This window comes from Balaenoptera musculus, chromosome 6 (genome assembly GCF_009873245.2).
Source record: "Balaenoptera musculus isolate JJ_BM4_2016_0621 chromosome 6, mBalMus1.pri.v3, whole genome shotgun sequence".
NCBI classification, from domain to species: Eukaryota; Metazoa; Chordata; class Mammalia; order Artiodactyla; family Balaenopteridae; genus Balaenoptera; species Balaenoptera musculus.
In genome coordinates, this window is record NC_045790.1 from 14,073,311 (window position 1) to 14,093,481 (window position 20,171).

A 20,171-nucleotide genomic window follows, 5' to 3' on the forward strand; every position below is an offset into this window, starting at 1 on the left:
AACCTTACTATCTATTAAAATGGAGTGTCTTCAGTGGGGACAAAAACAAACCAACCAATTTAAGAAAAAAAGAAATGTGTTTAAATAGACACTTTCCAGATTGCCTTATTTGAGGTTCCTTCAAATTTAGGGTACCTTCCTTTAAATAATTATTTTCAAAACTTAAATGGTTTTTTCTACTGGAATTACCTCCATCCTCTCTTCCCCTTAAATCCAATCCATGCTTTGAGGTTCATCTTAATGCAACTTTTCCTGACCACATTACTCTTCATCAACAATCCTCTCCTCTGGATTCCTACTGCAGTTTTAAGTCTATTGGGTTGGCCAAAAAGTTTGTTCAGGTTTTTTCCATAACATCTTATGGATGTTACTATCATATATTATTAACTATTGCTTTAAGTAGGCTAGTTTCTCTTCCAATTTTATGGTAGGCACTTCCAAGTTTTAAAATACATATTTTACTTCCTCTATTTGTCATAGGAAGCCTATCACAAACCCAGACTCATAAGATATATTGGAGAGATATATACATATTCACTGACGGGAGAAGTAGCAACAACCTATAGCAGAACTGAAGACCTGTTACAGATAGGGCACGAGTTTAACACACACACACACACACACACACACACACACACACACACACACACACACACCCCACAAAACTACAAAAACCTCTGCTCCTAAGAGAGAGGGGCAGACCAAAATCCTGAGCCTAGGATCCTATATTGATATCAATTGAGGTTTTCTGCCATTGCAGGAGGGCCAGGAAACTCTTTTCCAGGAATGATCTGCAAAAGTGCAAAAGTCAGAAAGCAGAGTTTTGCTGCCATTGAAAGGATGCAGGATCACTGAGAAAGCCTAACTGCTGAGACCCAGGGCCTGCTGAAAACTGAAATTAGACAAAGTCAGATGAGAATTCCCTGACCCCTGTTTCCCATCACCAGATAATAGAAAGCTGGACAGAGCATCACACCCAAATTTATTGTAGTCAGATTCACAATTTTCTAGAACCAATCCTAGAGCTGAGGTCACAAGGCAACAAGGCTGAAATCTAAAGAAAGACAGGCTGGCACCTAGTGGGAGAGATGGACATGAACTTCTGTTTACCTGGGGCAGACACTACCAGATGCCAGTGATAACTCATACAAAACATTAAAAACTGATGCGAAGTGAGAGTAGCACTGACATATATACACTACCAAATGTAAAATTGTCACCTAGTGGGAAGCAGCAGCATAGCACAGGGAGATCAGCTCAGTGCTTTGCAATGACCTAGAGGGGTGGGATAGGGAGGGTGGGAGGGAGGCTCAAGAGGGAGGAGATATGGGGATGTATGTGTGCATGTGGCTGATTCACTTTGTTTTGTGACAGAGGCTAGTGCAATATTGTGAAGCAGTTATACTCCAATAAAGATCTATTAAAAAAAAAAAAAGTGTGGTGAAAACACCAAAAAAACCCCCCAAAAACTGATAAATGTTGATTGTGGAATAGCAAAAGAATATGCAAAATGTGAGGAATTCAGACATAAGAGGAATTCCCACCTATTCACAGATTTTTCTCCACATGACGTCACTAAGTGAGAGTTCTGGGAAATCCTCCATCATGGTATTGACCTGGGGGAGCAGAACAGCAGTAGCAAAGTCATGAAACCCCTTCACGATCCTTCTCCCTTATCCCTGTAATGGAGCAAACATGACCAGCACCAGGGTGAGCTAAGTGCCTCACTTGGCTTACTCTAGTCCTAGCCCTAACTAAGGTCTTAAACTTCTGAGAGAAGGGCAACAAATCTTGTCACCCTCAAGGCACTGGTGAAGTCTCAATGCAACTGTGAAAAAGAAAAAGAAAGGGAAAAACCCCCCCCAAAACCAAAAAACCTCTACCACTGGAGGGGAGGGGCAGAAGGGGCAGGAATGCCTGCTGGGTTTACATCACTAGACGTCACTACCATCTGGCAGTGGGACAGGATCACTAGAAGGACCCACGCCAGAAACTAAGAGATGCAGGACTTGCCTAAGACTGAGCTTAATGAGAACAGAAGGGAATGCCCTCCTCCCACCAAAAGTCCAACAATCATCCAGTAACAAGTAACAACAACCTATTGATGGGAGATAGATAACAGCTTAAAGAGACTCCCTGTGAGGTGCAGTAAAGCCCTAAAGACGAGTGTGGAACACACAGTGAGAAAAACTCTGGCAAACCATCCTTCATTCTAAACACAAAGTAATGTGAAAGGAATGTAACATCTGTGATGTACTGAGGATGGCCATACCAACCAAAAAATCCCGAACCCAGCTCAACTCCTGCTAGATTGAGTCAAATCCTCACACTGAAGTCCTAGAAGAAGGAAAGAAGTGATCATTTCCAGGCCAAAAAAAAAAAAAAAAAATTATTTACCTCAGACTATTGCCTTTCACGAGATGCCTAACTTTCAACAAAAAATAATAAGGCATCCAAAAAAAAAAACCAAGAAAAAACAATACCCTGCCAATCAACAGAACCAGACTCAGATTATTAGTGCTTTCGGAGAGGCACTTTAAAATAACTATGATTAATGTGTTAAAAGCTCCAGTGGAAAAGATGACTATCATATAAGACTGGATGGAAAATTTCAGCAGAGAGTTGGACACCATAAGAGAGAATCAAATGGAAACACTAGAATTGAAAAAGACAGTAACAGAGATGAATAATGCCTTCCATAGGCTTAACAGTAGATCCGGAATAACTGAGGAAGGAATCAGTGGATTTAATATTTCAACAGAAATTACCCAAATGGTAACACGAAGTGAAAAAAATGATACAAAGGAAAAACCAAACAAAATGAAACAAACAATGGAGATACAAGTTTTGTGGGGTAATATAGAATGATCGTACATATATGTTCAATTACTTATATGAGATGAGAATGGAGTCGAAGAAATATTTGAAGACATAATGGCCTAAAATTTTCCAAAATTAATCACAAATACCAAGCCCCAGGACAAAGGAACACTAAGTAGGATAATTACCTCTCCCCACAAAAACCCCTTAGTTATAACATAATTATAATTATAATCAAATTGAAGAAATTAAGGACAAAGGAAAAATCTTAAAATCAGAAAAAAAAAAAGAAACCCACACACATTAGAGAGGAACAAAGGTAAAGTTACAGCAGATTTCTCGTTAGGAACTCCAGCAGACAGTGAAATCACTAAAAGTGCTGAAAGAAAAATGCTATCCACCCAGAATTGTAAACCCAGTGAAATATATATACAAAAAGGAAAGAGAGATAAGGTCATCCTCTTAAAAAAATGGAAAGAATTCATGGACAGGAGACTAGTATTATAAGAAATATTTTTAAAAAATTCTTATGGAAGAAGAAATATTATTATGCCAGATAGAAAATTTTCTCTCTGCAAAGAAATGAAGAATGTTGGTAATGTAACCAAAAATAAGCACCAGTAAAGATAAGATAAATGGAAAACTAATTTTTTCTCATTTCAAATTGCACGGCAAGATGACTTTTAAAGAAAAATTAGTAACAATGTATATTGTATTTATAGTACATGCGAAGTTAAACATTTGATAAAAATAGCACAAAGGATGGAAGGGAGTAATTAGAGGTGCTCCCTTGTAAAGTCCTTATACTATATGTGAACCAGTTAATACCATTTCAAGGTAAAACATACAAGCAGAGATGTATAATAAACCCCAGGGTAACCATTAAAAAGAAACAAATCAATAAAAAGCTAATAATGGAGATAAATGAAATTTTTTTTTATGTACTCAATCCTAAAAAGGCAGAAAAAAATAGAAGAGATGGCATAGGAAACATCTAGCAAAATGAAAGATTTTAATCCAACAATATCAATAATGATATTACATATAAATTATTTAAACATACCAAATAAAAGACAGAGATTGTCAGATTAGATAAAAAATAAAATCCAAGTATATACTGTCTAGCAGAAACCTTCTTTAAATGTAAAGAAATACATATGCTAAAAATAAAAGTAAGGAAGAGGTTGTATCAAGTACACTATAGCCACAAAGTATTGGAGTGATTATACTGAATTTGAACAAAGTAGACTTCAGAATAGGAATATTTCAGGGAAATAGAGGGACATAATATGATAAATGGATCAGTTCTCCAACAAGACATGACAACTCTGTGTATTCACTTTACAATAGAGATTCAAAATACATGAAGTGAAACTTATAGAATTGAAAGAAGAAACAGACACATCTACAGTTCTGCTTGGGTACTTGAACACTCTCTCCATAAACGATTCAAAAGAACTGAACAACACTATAAGTCAACTTGACATAATTGACAATTACAGAACACTCCAACAACAGCAGGACACATTCTTTTTGAAGTTCATATGGGGTAATGACCAAGAACAAACCTCAAAAAAATTTAAAATATCAAAATTCTACAAAGTATATTCCCAGACTCCTATGAACTAAATTGTGTCCTGCCCACTAATTCATATGTTGAAGCCCTAACTCCTAACTGCTAACTCCTAAATGATTATATGTGAAAAGAAGAAAACCCTCAAATTCACAATCTAAAATTCTTCCTTAAGTAACTAGAAAAAGAGTAACAAATTAAATGCAGAGAATGCAGAAAAAAATCAATAATCAAGAGAAGAGTGGAAATCAATGAAATTGAAACTAGGAAAGCCTCAGTAAAGCAAAAACTGTTTCCGTGAGATCAATAAAATTGATATACCTTTGGCCAGACTGATCATGGGGAAAAAAACCCCCACAAATTACTAATATCATGAATGATAGAGGGAAAATCACTACAAATCCTACAGATATTAAAAGAATAGTAAAGGAATATCATCGACAAATATATGCCAACTTAAATGAAATGGACAACTTTCCTTGAAGACACAAACTACCAAGGCTCACGCAAGAAGAGATAAATAACCTGAGAAGTCCAATATCTATTGAAGAAATTGAAAATGTAGTTTAAAAATTTTCCACAAAGAAATGCCAGACCCATATGGTTTTACTGGTGAATTATACTGAACATTTCAGGAAAGAATAATACTAATTTTACTCAAATATTCCAGAAAATCGAAGAGTTGGGAGCACATCATTTTATGTGGCCAGCTTTACCCTGATATTTGCTCTAATAACAAAACCTGAAAAACACATTACAGGATAAGATAACTACAGACTAATATCCCTCATGAATATAGATGCAAAAATCCTCAACATATGTTATCATGTTGACTCCAGCATATATACAAATAATACATTATGACCATGTTGGGTTTATACTGGATATGCAAGATTGATTCAACATTTGAAATTCAGTCACTGTTTTTTACCATGCCAAAGGACCAAAGGAGAAAAACTACATGACCTTCTCAATAGATGGAGCAGAACAGCATTTGACAGGCTTGAGCTGTAGAACCAACAGTTTAAACAAACCTGAACAATGCCAACAGAATGATACGGAGAGCACATTGTAGACGTGAAAGCAAGGCCCACAGTTGTTCCAGAAAATTCACTTGCCCTGCGAAAAAGAGAGAAATTGATAAAGCTTATGACTCTAAGTATATTTTCTATAGACAATTCATCCAGAACCCTAACTAATTAACAGAGAAACTCACATCGCAAATCATCACTCAAATATTTCCTTCAGCGTTTGAGTTTGCAGAAGGCATTTTTTAAAATATGATGGTTTTCATACCACCTAAATGCAAGCATCTGGGAGTAATCACTTTAATATTTTATATCTCTTACTCATGATTCTTATATTTTTCATTGTGGAATTCATCTCTTGTCAGGAAATAAAGGGGGATTTTTTTTCTAACATGTTTTGCTTTATATGTACATATGTATGTATAAATCTATATAAATATATAAATTAAGATGAAACATGTCTCGCTTTAATTTATATTCTCCTCATGTATTTTTATATACGTTTACTTTTATTTTTGCACTGTTTTAGCTGTAGCTTGATTTAAGTTTGGGCTCATTCTATAAGTATTTGTGTTATTGAAGCATTTATGCATTTGCAATATTTGTCCTATTGGAGAGACATCTGAACAACTTGCATTTACTTACATAGATGATATATTTGGTCTTTAGTAATTTTAATTTCTATTTTGGTTTTGTTTCATTTTTTCTTTCAATTTTTAATAATTCCATGTGCTTTTTTGGTTATTATTATTCTGTTATTATTGTCTGTTAAGAATCTGACCCTGATTTGCATCTAGAAATTTGCAAGTATGCATCATTTTAAAAATTCCCTTATAGGTGCATTTACATAAAAAGTTGAACCTATATTTTCCAGCTTATCAACATGAAGAATGGCAAGTACACATTTTGCCATGAAAAATGAGGAAATTAGAGAACTTCCTGCCACTTTCCATTCCCTATGGAGTTTTCAATATCTGTTATTCTGAAATGATATTTTGTATCATACATGATATTTTAAAGATTTATGGCATTTATATTCTCTTTTAAAATTATATTGTAAAATTATACTTAAGTCTACATTTTTGTGGATTTAATTCTTACTACTAGCTCATTTATAAAAAAATAAAATCTTCCTCTATTATGGGATTAACTATTTTGGTTTCTCTTTTCAGTAGATAGAGTGTATTTGGACTCTAAGATTCATACCCGGTTATGCCCAGGTATGGGTATCTTTTGTTAATTTGTCAGGTAAATGGTAAGGCTTTCAATTTACACATGAAAGGACAATTATTTCCTTCCATCCTTATCTTTTTAGTTCTTTTATCCTGTTTATTCTGGTCTATTCAGGAAATCTACTCTTGATACTGGATTACTATTTTTTATCTATACATCTGTCATCTTGTCTATAATTTATATTTCTCTACCCTATTACTTCACAATACTGGATTCAACTACAATTTTGGCTTTGTCCTGGGACCAGTCTGGTAAGAGTTGAATTCCCTTACTCCTCACTACCTTCGAGACCCTGGAAAATCACCAAACCGCTCCCCAAAATGAGCTATGTCTTGTGGTGGGCCCCTGAGTCTGGAACACCTCTTTCCAAATTAAGGAACTGCGGCAGCTAGCCTTCAGAGATAACCCAGTGAGCCAGCCTTGCGATATTCATAGCCTGTGTAGCACCTTCCCTGAAACTGGATAGGTCTACGACTTGTTCTTGACCAACAGAATACACCAGAAGTGATGTGTGATTTCTGAGACTGAGTCATAACAAGCCTTGAAGTTTTCTCCTGGGCCTCTTAGAATGCTTCTTCTGGGGAAAGCTAGTCACCTTGTTAAGATTTCCAGAAACCTGAGACTGCCATATTGGAGGAAGTCCAAGTTAGCCACATGAAAAGCTGTATATGCAAAGAGATGACCAACCAGCACCCCAGGCAAGTCACTGGACATATAAATGAAGAAGACTTATTTTAAGTCTGGAAGTTGTGGGCTGATGCATCATGCAGTCATAGATAACCAGCACAGAATATCAATTAATTCTGACAGGACCTAGTCCACTTATTTCCCATGACACCCACTGTTTTCTTAGGTAGTGAAACTCAAGTAATTTTAAATCACTCTTTGTTGCAAACTGATTCCAGCTGCAAACCATCCAGCAGAACTGTCTTGAGGCATATGCTTAGCAGTCTTGTGTCATGTATAGCTGTTGGATTTATTTCCCCTATTTTTTAAATTAGTCACTAATTAGTCATTTTGGCAGGATGGTAGAAGTATGGGATTAGAATATCATGTTCAATTTTCCTTCTGTCCTAGAAGTTTGTCCTGACTGGTGCATAAAGCTAATCCATTCTTTTAAAACATTGAATCTAAATCCCTCTTGCCATTATCTAAACCTGCCTTTCCTTTCTGTTCTACACAATCAAACAAACAAGCTTGTTATGAATCATTGCTCACTTACTAGCCTCTCTCTTAAAAAAAAAGAAAAAAAGAAAAAGAAATAGTGGGAACAAAAGTAAGAGTACATGCAACATACGATCCAAATGAATACTTTTTAAACTTTAATGCTCTATGTGTAAACCTGTAACCTGAGATACCATTTGCTTTGCCAAGGCTTTGTAAAATGTCTATGGCAAATACCACAGAACATACAAAGGGGAAAATCTATACATACGTGATTAACTGAGCAACATCATGACGCTTTCTTCTTAGGAGGACACCCCCCCTCCATTTAGCAAAATTTTCCAAGGTGAGGCTTGCATTGGGGGATATCTTTATCTTATCCTTGTCATTCCAGATTTCCATCCCAATTAAGGCAACATGAGTATTGAGCTTTTTATAAAGCTGTTGAAAGAGAATAAATGGCAAAGTAACAACGCATAATGGTGTTATTATCTTTTAATATTTTCAATGTACTTTAGATTTTGAAACTTATTTACAACAGCACTGTAAAAACCTTCTTTCCAAACATACTTGTGAAATGGAAGTTACCATCTCTTGGCAGACACTAGCGTCCCCATTTGTAGGCAAGACAGACACCCTTAGATATTTCAGGTCTATAAACTCCCTTTTTTGGGACAAAGGGTCTAAAACTTTTCCTGCTTGCAACCTCAAAAAATATTATAATTTCCTGCTAGTAGTTCATGACTATGACTTTACTATAAATATATTTCCTCAAATGTTATGTAACCTCCTCAGAGTCATAATTTTTCAGAATTAGCAGGCTTGACTCGGTGCTGATTTGGACATCAGAAAAGGAACAGGCTACATGAAAAAGTCTTGCAATGTGAGTTACAATAAAGTAAAGGACCTCTAATACTTGAAACTGGACTGAACCAAATAATCTACAATGCATATAGAATAACCTTTAGAAATAACTAGTTAAGCTTATGAGACAATACACTTACTCTAAAGATAAAAACTTAAATTACTACTACAGTTTATAAAACTGCACAGTGTTGGTCAAAGAGTACAAGCTGCCAGTTATAAGATGAATAAGTTCTGGGGATCTAATGTACAACATGGTGATTAAAGTTAATAATACTGTATTCTATGCTTCAAAATTGCTAAGAGAGTAGATCTTTAATGTTCTCATCACAAAAAAGAAATGGTGGCATCATGTGACGTGATGGAGGTGTTAGCCAACCTATTAGGTGAGCGAACCTAATCATTTTGCAATATATAAGTATATCAGATCAACACAATGAACACCTTAAATTTGCCCAATGTAATATGCCAATTATATCTCAATAAAGCTGGGGAAAAAACTACAGTTACAGGCTTTCTCCTGGGACAACTTTCTGCTGAGAAACCTGAGGAGATATTTTTTCAAAAAAAACAAGAAAACAAGAAAAGTGTTGAGGAATGCAATTATCATCAAAAGTAAAGTAAAAATCTAATCAGATTAAAATCTTGCCTTTGATTTTTTTCCAACTTCCTTATTCCTCTCTTCTTTATTTTACTCACCTGACAAAACTCCAATCCCAGTTAAAACAAACTCTCCCTTCTGTCTCTCCTCCATCAAGCCCCGAACACAGACAGGGGAAAGCAAATGATGTTGGCTGCTTTCACTTAGAAGCCATTGACCACTACCTCAAGTGGTCTGAACCACCCTCAGCAAACCTGCTGCATTCCAAACCCATTCACTCTCACAACCTTCTATACATTTTTTTCATGCTTGCTCTTCTTTCTCAAAAATTCTGGCACTTTCTTTTAAATCCTCACTTCGAGCAGATGTCCCTGCTGCCAAATTCATCGAAGAGCATAGATGCAACCAGAAGAGAATTTCCACAAGCTCCCACCCAGACCACCGACTGGTCTACACCTGTTCAAACAACCTGTGCTTCCCCTTCCTCACTATATGAATGAACTGTGAGCCCAAGGGCAACTTCTCCACGCATGCACTGGACCTGCCATCTCTCCCCGGGTCAAAGAGATTCCTCCAACAATTATTCCATCTTTTTTGCATTGTCAGTGTTTAGCCTTTCGTGCAATGGTTCTCCTCAGCATAAAAAGGATGCCTCATCATGGCGGGACCGGAATTTCTCCTTATGATTCTTCCTCCAATGACTTATGCCCCATTTCTCTGCTTCCATTTATAACCAAACTTCTGTATTTGCTGTCTCTAATTCCACTTCTCTCATTGTCTCCTGGACTCCCTGGAATCATGCTTTTACACTCCACAGAAACTTGCTTCATCCAGGAGACCAATAACTTCTACTTTGTTAAATCCAGTGGCCAGTCCCTGGCCCTCAGAAGCATCTCACAGCATTGATCATGTCTTCCTTTGATAGATTTTTGTTTCAAGTAGCTTCCAGAATAACAACCTCTCCTGGATTTCCTCCTATCTCACTGTCTACTCCGTGGTCTCACCTCCACTCTCACCTCCTCCCCTCTTACTCCTCCTTAGAGCAGTACTTCGAGTATATATCTTTGTGTCCTTTTCCTACTTATCTACACCCATTCCCTTGGTGATTTTACAAACATTTTCTGCAAAGGTCCAGGTAGAAAATATTTAAGGCTTTGAGGCCATGTGGTCTTGGTTGCAATTACTCACCACCTTTGGTATTGTAGCAGGGACGCAACCATAAACAATGTAAACAAATGGGCATGACTGTGTTTGAATAAAATGGCAACAGGCCAGAGTTGGTCCACAGGCTACAGTTTGCTAACCTGTGTCTTATGCATCTATATGTGGTAAAGACATAGATTTATCTATGGACCTGGACCTGCCATCTCTTGCCCTGAACTTCAATCTTGTATCTCCAGCACTTCCACCTAAAAATTTTTATACAAAGAGATATCTCAAAGTTGATGTGTCCAAAATGGAAATACTAATCTTTCCTCTGATAGATTTCCATTATCCCCCACCATTGTTCCCCATTCTTGAAGTTGCTTAGGTCAAAACCCTTGATGTCACCTGACTCCACTCTTTTTCTTATGCTTCTCATCTTCCACCCACCTCATAAACCCAGTTGACTCTATCCAGACATCAGATCTTCTCAATAGGTCCCCCATCACTGCCTTTTCTCAAGCCACCATCTTCTCTTGCCCTGAATTATGACACGATTCCCCTACCTGGTCTTGTTTCTGCCCTTGCTTTCCTTCAGTTTATTTTCAACAGAATGGCCAACGTAATCTTTTAAGAACACAGATCTGAACATGTCACACCTCGGCTCAGGCTTTCCAATGTCTTCCTCATTCATTAAGAATAACAAAGTGCTAAATACCATCTGATACCATTTATATGTGGAATCTAAAATATGACATAAATGAACCTATCCACGAAACAGAAACAGACTACACACATAGAGAACAGACTTGTGATTGCCAAGGGAGAGGGGGTGGGAGAGGGAAGGATTTGGAGTTTGAGATTAGCAGATGAAAACTATTACATATAGGATGGATAAACAACAAGGTCCTACTTATAGCACAGGGAACTATAACCAGTATCCTGTGATAAACCATAATGGAAAAGAATATGAAAAAGAATGTGTATATATATATATATATATATATATATATATATATGTGTGTGTGTGTGTGTGTGTGTGTGTGTGTGTGTGTGTGTGTGTGTGTGTGTATAACTGAATCACTTTGCTGTACAGCAGAAATTAACATAACATTGTAAATCAACTATACTTCAATAAAAAAAAAAAGAATAACAAAGTCCTTATGCAGACCCACAGGGCCTTCAGGTTCTGGTCACTGCTACCTTTAGATGTCATCTCCCACCCTAGCCCTGGCTTATTACAACCAGCCACAGTGGCCTTCCCCTTATTCCTCAAACAAGGCAATCTAGGTTCTGCCCTCAGGTCCTTTGCTCTGCCTAGGCTCAGACTTCTCTCCCTTCCTTCAAGTCTCTACTCAAATGTTACCCTACTAGAAATGACTTCCCTGTCTAACACAGCACCCAAGATATCTCAATCTTTCTCCTCTCTCTCTCTCTCTCTCTTTCTCTCTCTCTTTTTAAAAACTCTGCTTTATTTTTCTATATAGCACTTATCACCATCTTACGTACTCTTTATTTGACTTGTTTGTTTGCCTCCTTGAACAAGGATGCTAACTTCCTGAAGGGAAGGATAACTCCTTGAAAAAAGGGATATTTGTCAGTTTTGTCCCCCATTTTATTTCCATAATCTAGAAAAGTACCTGACACAAAGTAGGTGCTCAATAAATATGGTCAGTTCTTGGGGCTCCTTAAGAAGAGTCAGCATACTCTTTGTGGTGAGAAGATGAGATATGACCTTGGTCATTGTATCCACCTTCGTTTTATTTCTATCCTCAGAGGATTTGCAGGACCACAAGTGACTCAGCCATTTCAACTAAGTAGGTAACCATATGTTCAACTAATAGGAAACTAACAAGATTTAAATAGAAGGGATATAAAAATCATTTTTTAAAAGTTTTTAGAAATTAGATAATAAAATCATGTTTAAAGAACTGAATCAACAGTTGTACAATGGAAATAGGCTTGGAAATCCAACCAATCTAAGTTCAAATCTTCTCTCTACCATTTCCTAACTTTGTGATTTTAGGCAAGTTATTTTGCATCTTAGAAACTAATTTCTTAGCTATAAATTACATTTAATAATATGTTAGTGTTGTTCAAGGATTAAATGAGATTAGGTATTGAAAGCTGCTACTGTACCAGAGCTTGGCTTATTTTGTTTTTTGGTTGGTTGGTTGGTTGGTTTTCCGTTTTCTTCCTTAGATTGGTTTTCTTTTGGGATTTGTATGTCAGCATTTTCTTACTGGGTTTTAGAAAAACAAAAACCATGAAACAAAACCACCTCCTATACCTTCATGGACCTGAGAATAGTGTGGTGAGTACGTGAGCTACTTCTCTATCATGTAATATTAATATTCAATTAAGTTGCCAAAGTTGTGGTCACCCTTCAAAAGCCAGTAAGCAATATTAGTCTTAGGACTATTGGCTTTTCTTCCCTGCTTCATGAGCATTCATAGAAACACCCAATGACACCACGTAGCAAATTGTTAAAATTACACTTAATAAAATATATCATACCATGTTGATGTAATTGACCATCTCAAACACCCTCTTTCTTATTTCCTCTTGATCTTGATTGTACTTTTTAAACTACAGACAAAATATAGACATTGATAGAAATGAATATAATTGGAAGGTAAAAAAAAGCAATTTCACTTTATTTTACTTACTATAATTAATGATCAGTTATAAAAGTTAACATTTAAACATTAAAAACAAAGCACTTCCTTATTTCTCTACCTAATTTAAAGCAGTTTGGGAGAAGAGATGATGTTTTGTCCCCTGAAGTACTAGCTCAGTGTAAAGCTCTAAGGAGCTATTGCAGACATATTTTCAGTTAAATACCATGGTTTCCTAAGCTGTGGGGCACTAGTGCAAGGAATAGTCTACTTATTTCAAAAAATATGAGCAGTAAGTGAATTTAGTATAATAAGAGAGGTCAAAATTTTAGGGTCTGAACTAACTTACTCATATTATCATAACACAAAATTTTTCCTTTTGAGAGCACACATGTGGACTTCAGGTTTAGAATAATCAATATATAAAATGCATTCTTATAAAAGAAGATTAACAATGAATATTACCAAAAAATCATCTTTTTCAGAAAATTCTATCCATTAGTTTTTTTTTTTTTTTATTTACCACTCCCTGATGAGCATAAACTTTAATTTACCAATGATTTAACTACTTAACAGAAGACAAAGTGACAAAGGAATTTAATTGGAAAATAAGTTTGGAGCTCTTAAGACAATGAGAAAGGAGCATTATAGTGCAAAAAAATCAGTCTATGCATATCATATTAGGTGTACATTCCTTAAAAGGTAAGATCATATCAGTCTAATTATATGTCATATTTCCTAGGTTCAAAACAATTTGTAAAAAAGAATAGCTCATACTCATTATTTTTAAAAACTTATCCATTATTTAATATCTTGCATAATAAATTTATGTAGTATAGCATTTTAAAAGACACATTTATCTGATATAATTACCTCACCATTATCCAGGACCAAAAAATATTCTATGTATTTATTTTGTTCCCAAGGCTTCTGGTCTTTGGACTTCTATAATAAACATAAAAAAGAAGATTACTAAGACAACATCTTTTTCTGCAAGAGTCATTCTTAAATTTTAAATGTGTAATTTTGTAAGAGTTGGTTAGTCTGGGAATGAAGGAAGACAATATTAACATTTTGACTCTAGCTAACCATCCAGAATCATCTATAGACAAGGCTCAGAATGTCAGAGGTAGAAGAGACATTGGTGATACTCTAGTCTAGCCCCTTCATTTTTACCAAAGAGTGTAAAGGATTACACAACTGAGTGCTAAAAATAAAACCAAAGTCTTCATATTTTTTGAACGGTGGACTTTCTCCACTAGCCTGCTGTGAAACAGAGGCACGTTAACTTCAGCATCCTCCTGGGTTTTGTTTTGTTTTGGTTGCCTTTTATTCCTATCCCAGTGAATACACCCTCCTTTACCAATGGTGCAAAGCCCAGAGACACCACGGCACCCAGCCTGTCCTTTCTTCTCAGATAGTTCTTGATCTCCTTCCCACATTCCAAGCCTCCCTATTTTCAGTTTCTTCCTCTCCACAAAACGAAACAAAAACAAAAACCATGTTTCACAGTAGATTTTTTACTGACCTGGGTTCTTGAACTCTTTAATCAATACAAATTGATAAGAGGCCAGATGAGAGATTCAGACAAGGGTTAGAAGCATGAAGTAGGTAGCTACTTGTAACAGTCTGGCCTCTAAAGGCAAAGGCTGGAGATATACATTTGATGGTAATTAGCGCAGAGTTCCTATTTAAATAAGACATAGCACTGGATGAGATTACCTAGGAGGAATGTGTAGATAAAGTAAAGAATGGGACCCAGTATTGAGTTACATGAGGCCTTTAATATTTAGTGGTCCATCAGAGGCGGGATAACAGTGAGAGGAACTGAGAAGGAGTAGCAAAGCCAAACAATAAGATGTCATGAGAGCGAGGTTATTTGCACACAGTTACCAAGGAATTGAGACAGAAAGACTAGAGGCCTGTACCAAGCTAAACCAGGAGATCAACATTCATAGGAACATATAGCTCAGAGTGATTTTCCTGGACCCTTAGATATCATACCGCTGGTAGAATTTAAACCCATAGCAAATTGAACCCAACAGAGATTCTATTTTATTCAAACCTATTCTGTCCAGTGCTTATGCATTCTGAGAACATGTATCAGTAGAAGAGATGATTGGATGTGAAGTGTATCCTAAAGAAAATTAAGGTAATAATGACAAAGTTTTTGTGTATATATTTTATAGTTTCAAACACAAGCAATATTCATTTTCCTTCTGTGACCAGAAGCTGAATTCCAGGTATGAAAGAATATTCTAAGTTCCTGTGGGAAGATCTGATATTTATTTTGCTCACTGCTATATCCCCAGCACCTATGGCAGTACTTTAAGAAAGATTTATTGAATAAATTCATTCATGGAGACAGCAGGGTATTTTATCTCAAAGCAGTAATAATACTTTACACCTTTGTTGTATGTTGTAGCATCGTGAAAGTTGTCTGCTTCTAGGAGGCCAGCATTATATCTATGCATCTTTTTAACCCTTGCACACAACATGTTGTTAATAATAGTTGATTCTTACACACTCATTAAATAAATCATCAATGCACAGTAAGGTTTTAATGTCTCTGTAACCTACTAGTTTCAACAATGACTGTAAAGTTTCAGTCAGTTGGAGCTACTAAGACTGGAGCCCTTAGCAGCCAGGATGAGATACATGAGAGCACTGCAAATAAAAAATAAAAGTAGGCATACCACAAGACTGGTGGCCGATGGGACTGCATTCTGATGAATTTCAGGTACCCATAACATGTCATCCATCCCACAGTTGCTGTTAGTCTTCTGTTCATCAGGATCGTGCTTGAAGAGTGCATGTTCCTGTTCATCCTGATTTGTGGGGCTTAAAGGTTCAATGAAGTACTTTTGATCTCCCTGACTGAAGTAACCCCTGAAAAACACAAGAATCTAAGCTTCCTAAAAATATTCCAGTTCTGAGCACTAACGACTTGTCGACTTCAAAAAATGACCAATGCCAAAGCATTCTAAGCTCATGGCAGTAAAATATAGTATAACATTATAGCTGAAGAGACCCTTAGAGATTACCTAAACTTATTTTCTCTATGAGGAAATTGGACTAGTTGGGGAGAAGTAACTACTGCAGTCATATAGCTAACCTGTGTCAGAACTGGTGCTAGAATGGAAAATTCCTGACTCTCAGTCAAGTGTCCTTCCGATTCTCATGCCTGGTCTGCTCTAAAGATACACCGACAATAAAAGAGACTTTGAAGTCTTATAGATAGGGTTAAACTTCTGGGTCTATCACTTATTATCCATGATACCATGGGAAAATGACTTAAACTCACATAGCCTCAGTTCTCCACCTCTAAAATGGGAATAATAATACCTACCTAATAGGATAGTTGTAAAGATTGAAGGAGATGATACGTAAGGCACATAATCAATGAATATTATCAATTTCTTCTCGATTCTCTCTGCTGAAGCCCTGAGCTAAGAGTCATTTAACCATGAATTAGGGAGCACCATTATTCATTAGACTTTGGAGCAAGGGCAGAAGGTAAAAGGAAAAGAGTCGTGGTCTCTCATCTCATGGAGCTTATATTCAAATAAGGAAGATGGATGTGGATCGAATAATCACATTTGATCCACAAATATATACAATTATATGATGTATACGTAATACATGCAATTATGGCAGATAATTACTAGGAAGAAAAAGTCTGAGAATATATAGAAGGGGGACTGGACTAAGCATACATGGAAGTAGAAGAGTGGATTGGGGAAATAAGTTAGGTGATTTATTGCAATAGTCTGCCTAAAGGATCATGGCAGTTTGGACTAGGATGTGGCAGTAGAGAGAGAATGTAGTGAATAATCTCAGGGAATATTTAGAACACATAATCAGTAGGGCTTGTTAAATGGATTGAAAATGCATATTTGAAAGGCAAGAAGTCATCAAGGAACCTAGGTTTCTGCATTAGATGGTTGGTTGACTATATCTTTTATTGAGTTAAGAAACACTGGAAAAACACCACATTAGGGAGAATATCATTAGTTTGATTTGGAGTATATTAAGATTGAGATTTCCTTAAGATATCCAGATATGGAGAGATATGGAGATATGGAAGAGGAAGTGAGATAATGAAGTCTGGGCATCAGAAGAGATATCTTACTGTAGACAAATACATGACAAGTCATTAACATCCCGAAGGAAATGGATGTCATAGGCATGGATTGGACACACTAGAGAGAGTTTAGAGTGAAGAGAGGTGCTCCCATTCCCTAAAGATTCTGACTCTAAAACTGGGACTCGAAAAACTATATTTTGAAAACAAGCAAACAAACAAAAACAACTCTGCAAGCAATTCAGAGGGGTAACTTACAAACTACTACCAAGAAAAGCCATGTTTCCTTCAAATTTCAAAATTTTTGAGCCCTTAGAATTCATACTCAACTATAGTATAATTTATTATATTTGAGATTCTTTAGGTAATTATACACACACATACACACCCATCATCACAGGTACATACAAACCATTATGAAGCCTTACCTTAGACCCCTACATGTGCTGATACTAGCATCAGAAAGTTTTTCATTAATGATGTGTCCTTGGTAGTAACAGTCATCCTAGAGAAAAGGGAAAAGGGGTTTGACAAAGGAAAAGTGTGCATGTATTTTAGACCCGCTACTAAATTTGAATTTGAAATCTTGAAACAAGATCTATAATGTTTTCAAATCATTTTATGCTGAACAACAGTCAATTAGAGATGTAAAAGAAAATTTTTTTAAATTTATTTTCTTTCTTTCTTTATTTCTTTGGCTGCATCGGGTCTTAGTTGCAGCACACAGGATCATCGTTGAGTCATGCAGGATCTTTCATTGCGGCGTGCTGGCTTCTCTCTAGTTGTGGTGTATGGGCTCTCTAGTTGAGACACGCAAGCTCAGTAGTTGTGGCATGCAGGCTTAGTTGCCACACGGCATGTGGTATCTTAGTCCCCCGACCAGGGATCAAACGCTCATCCCCTGCATTGGAAGGTGGATTCTTTACCACTGGACCACCAGGGAAATCTCCCTAAAAAAAATTTTTTTTAAACAGCCTTTTGTGGTTAAAATCTTTACTATTTAGATAATGATCCCAAATGCTTAGGGGGCATTAACTAAACACTGTTGTAAATTTTGTTGTTGCGGAAGAAGGATAACAGGGATGAATACAGTCTGGGAAAAAATCAACTCACAGGTGTAAGTTTAAAACCTGAGCCCCCAAAACACCAGACATTCATTCTTTCCCTTGGCTAATTGCTCATTAAATTTTCCTAACACTGATGAGCTCTTTCCAACGAATGGATTATTCAGTTTGTGTTGTTATTTCTTGATTTATCCAAAGAGTGCCACCAGACTAACTAGATTAGTTTAACATCCCTGTATCCACTCGAAGCAAAATGCTCAGTCTTAGCACTTTTCCACATGGATGTACTTCAGTCAGATTCACCTTTCTACTTTGGAACAGGTGAGGTATTGGCCCACATAAACCTCTGTGCATTGCTATGGAAGAAGATGCTTGAAAAACTTCCTTGGAATAAATGGCAAGGATAAAACACTCCTCATACCACTTCATCCTGTCTTCTTCTCTGAATAAGTGTCCAGAGTGGAAATTATTTAGGGAAAACATAGAATTCTACAATTCTACCATTGAGGAAATAGTCTTAAGTTTGAGAGACTACATGATCCTGAGAGGTGATTGGCACTGAGTAAGAACACCAGATACATTTAATTCTTTACTTTTCAAATGAAAATAAGAAGCTCTTTCTGCCCACTCTCCTATAAGGAGTCCTTAAAGGTGGTCAAGGAATACATTTGTTCTTGTCAAACTGTAAAAGTGTTAGAGGATCTATTAAGAAATTACTACTGTTTCTGTTTTGTAAATAAGTTCATTTCTATCATTTTTTTTTAGATTCCACATGTAAGTGATATCGTATGGTATTTGTTTTTCTCTGTCTGACTTACTTCACTTAGTATGATAATCTCTAGGTCCATCCATGTTGCTGCAAATGTGATTTTTTCATTCATTTTTATGACTGAGTAATATTCCATAGTATATAAGTACCACATCTTATATACACTACTATATATAAAATAGATAATCAATCAACAAGGACCTACTGTATAGCACAGGGAACTCTACTCAGTATTCCATAATAAGCTATATGGGAAAAGAATCTGGAAAAGAACAGATATATGTATATGTATAACTGAATCACTTTGCTGTACACCTGAAACTGACACAATATTGTAAATCAACTATACTCCAATTGAAAATAAAAGTTAAAAAAAAGAAATTACTACTGCTGAAAAAAACATCGTTGCTATAACACCATTTCACTTTCACTAATTGGCAATGACACTGCCTCTGAGTGTGTGGGTCACATGTCAATTAGCAATGAATTTAGGATACTCTGTCTTACCATGATCTGTGGGCTCGTGGTGACCTCCTTTCCAGTGGAATTATAATATGTTTCCGTGTAGCCTGGTGCAAGGAGACCCCTGGGGGTGGGGGGAAAATGTCATGTTTACTCATGCTAATTGCAAAGTCCAGTGATCAAAGTGAGAGCTTTCCCTGGGTGTGGAGAAAAGTTTTATCTCTTAGCCCTTCAGGACAAATCCAAGCGTGAAAGGGATGCTTAAACTGGAGAGAGTGGGAAGGGCAGGGACATTCCTGAGTAGTGTGGAACAATGTCTGTTGCCTCATCAGACTCTGCATGTTTGTCTGAGGAGAGATTTGAGGAAGAAATAGAACTGAGTAGGGCAAAGTTGATAAAAATGACTGAAAAGAGCAATGTTCTTCCCCACAGCTAAGGATGACTGCCTTTTTCACCCAGTCCTTGTCAGTTACCAGTAACTGTTAACAGTTGCAGCAGTGGAAAGTATATTGAAAATTGACTTGCACTTGGTAGTTTGGGCTCTTTCAGCATTCTCACTGAGCTTCTTAAAGTTCTTTCAATTATCCACCAGCAAATAGGAGTCTGAATATATTTTTAAAAGAGGCAGGTAAGGAAAAAAGGAAGTAACTAATACGTATTCTGTACCATCTCTATCCTGGCCGCTGGGATAGACCTATTACACATATCACTTAATCATTTCAACAATCCTACCAGATAAATATTACTC

At 36.5% G+C, this 20,171-nt stretch overlaps 1 protein-coding gene across 1 annotated transcript in view; it reads right to left on the reverse strand.

The window, feature by feature from the left end:
* The window catches only part of ADAM28 (ADAM metallopeptidase domain 28), a 56,864-nt gene that overhangs the window by 24,844 nt on the left and 11,849 nt on the right, over window positions 1-20,171 (reverse strand). The window contains exons 4-10 of the mRNA XM_036855762.1: window positions 19,469-19,547; window positions 17,557-17,633; window positions 15,741-15,933; window positions 13,918-13,989; window positions 12,944-13,015; window positions 8,090-8,259; window positions 5,428-5,512 (exon numbers count right to left, since the gene is read on the reverse strand). Coding sequence (XP_036711657.1) covers window positions 5,428-5,512; window positions 8,090-8,259; window positions 12,944-13,015; window positions 13,918-13,989; window positions 15,741-15,933; window positions 17,557-17,633; window positions 19,469-19,547 — 748 coding nt within the window. The remainder of the gene's footprint in view (window positions 1-5,427; window positions 5,513-8,089; window positions 8,260-12,943; window positions 13,016-13,917; window positions 13,990-15,740; window positions 15,934-17,556; window positions 17,634-19,468; window positions 19,548-20,171) is intronic.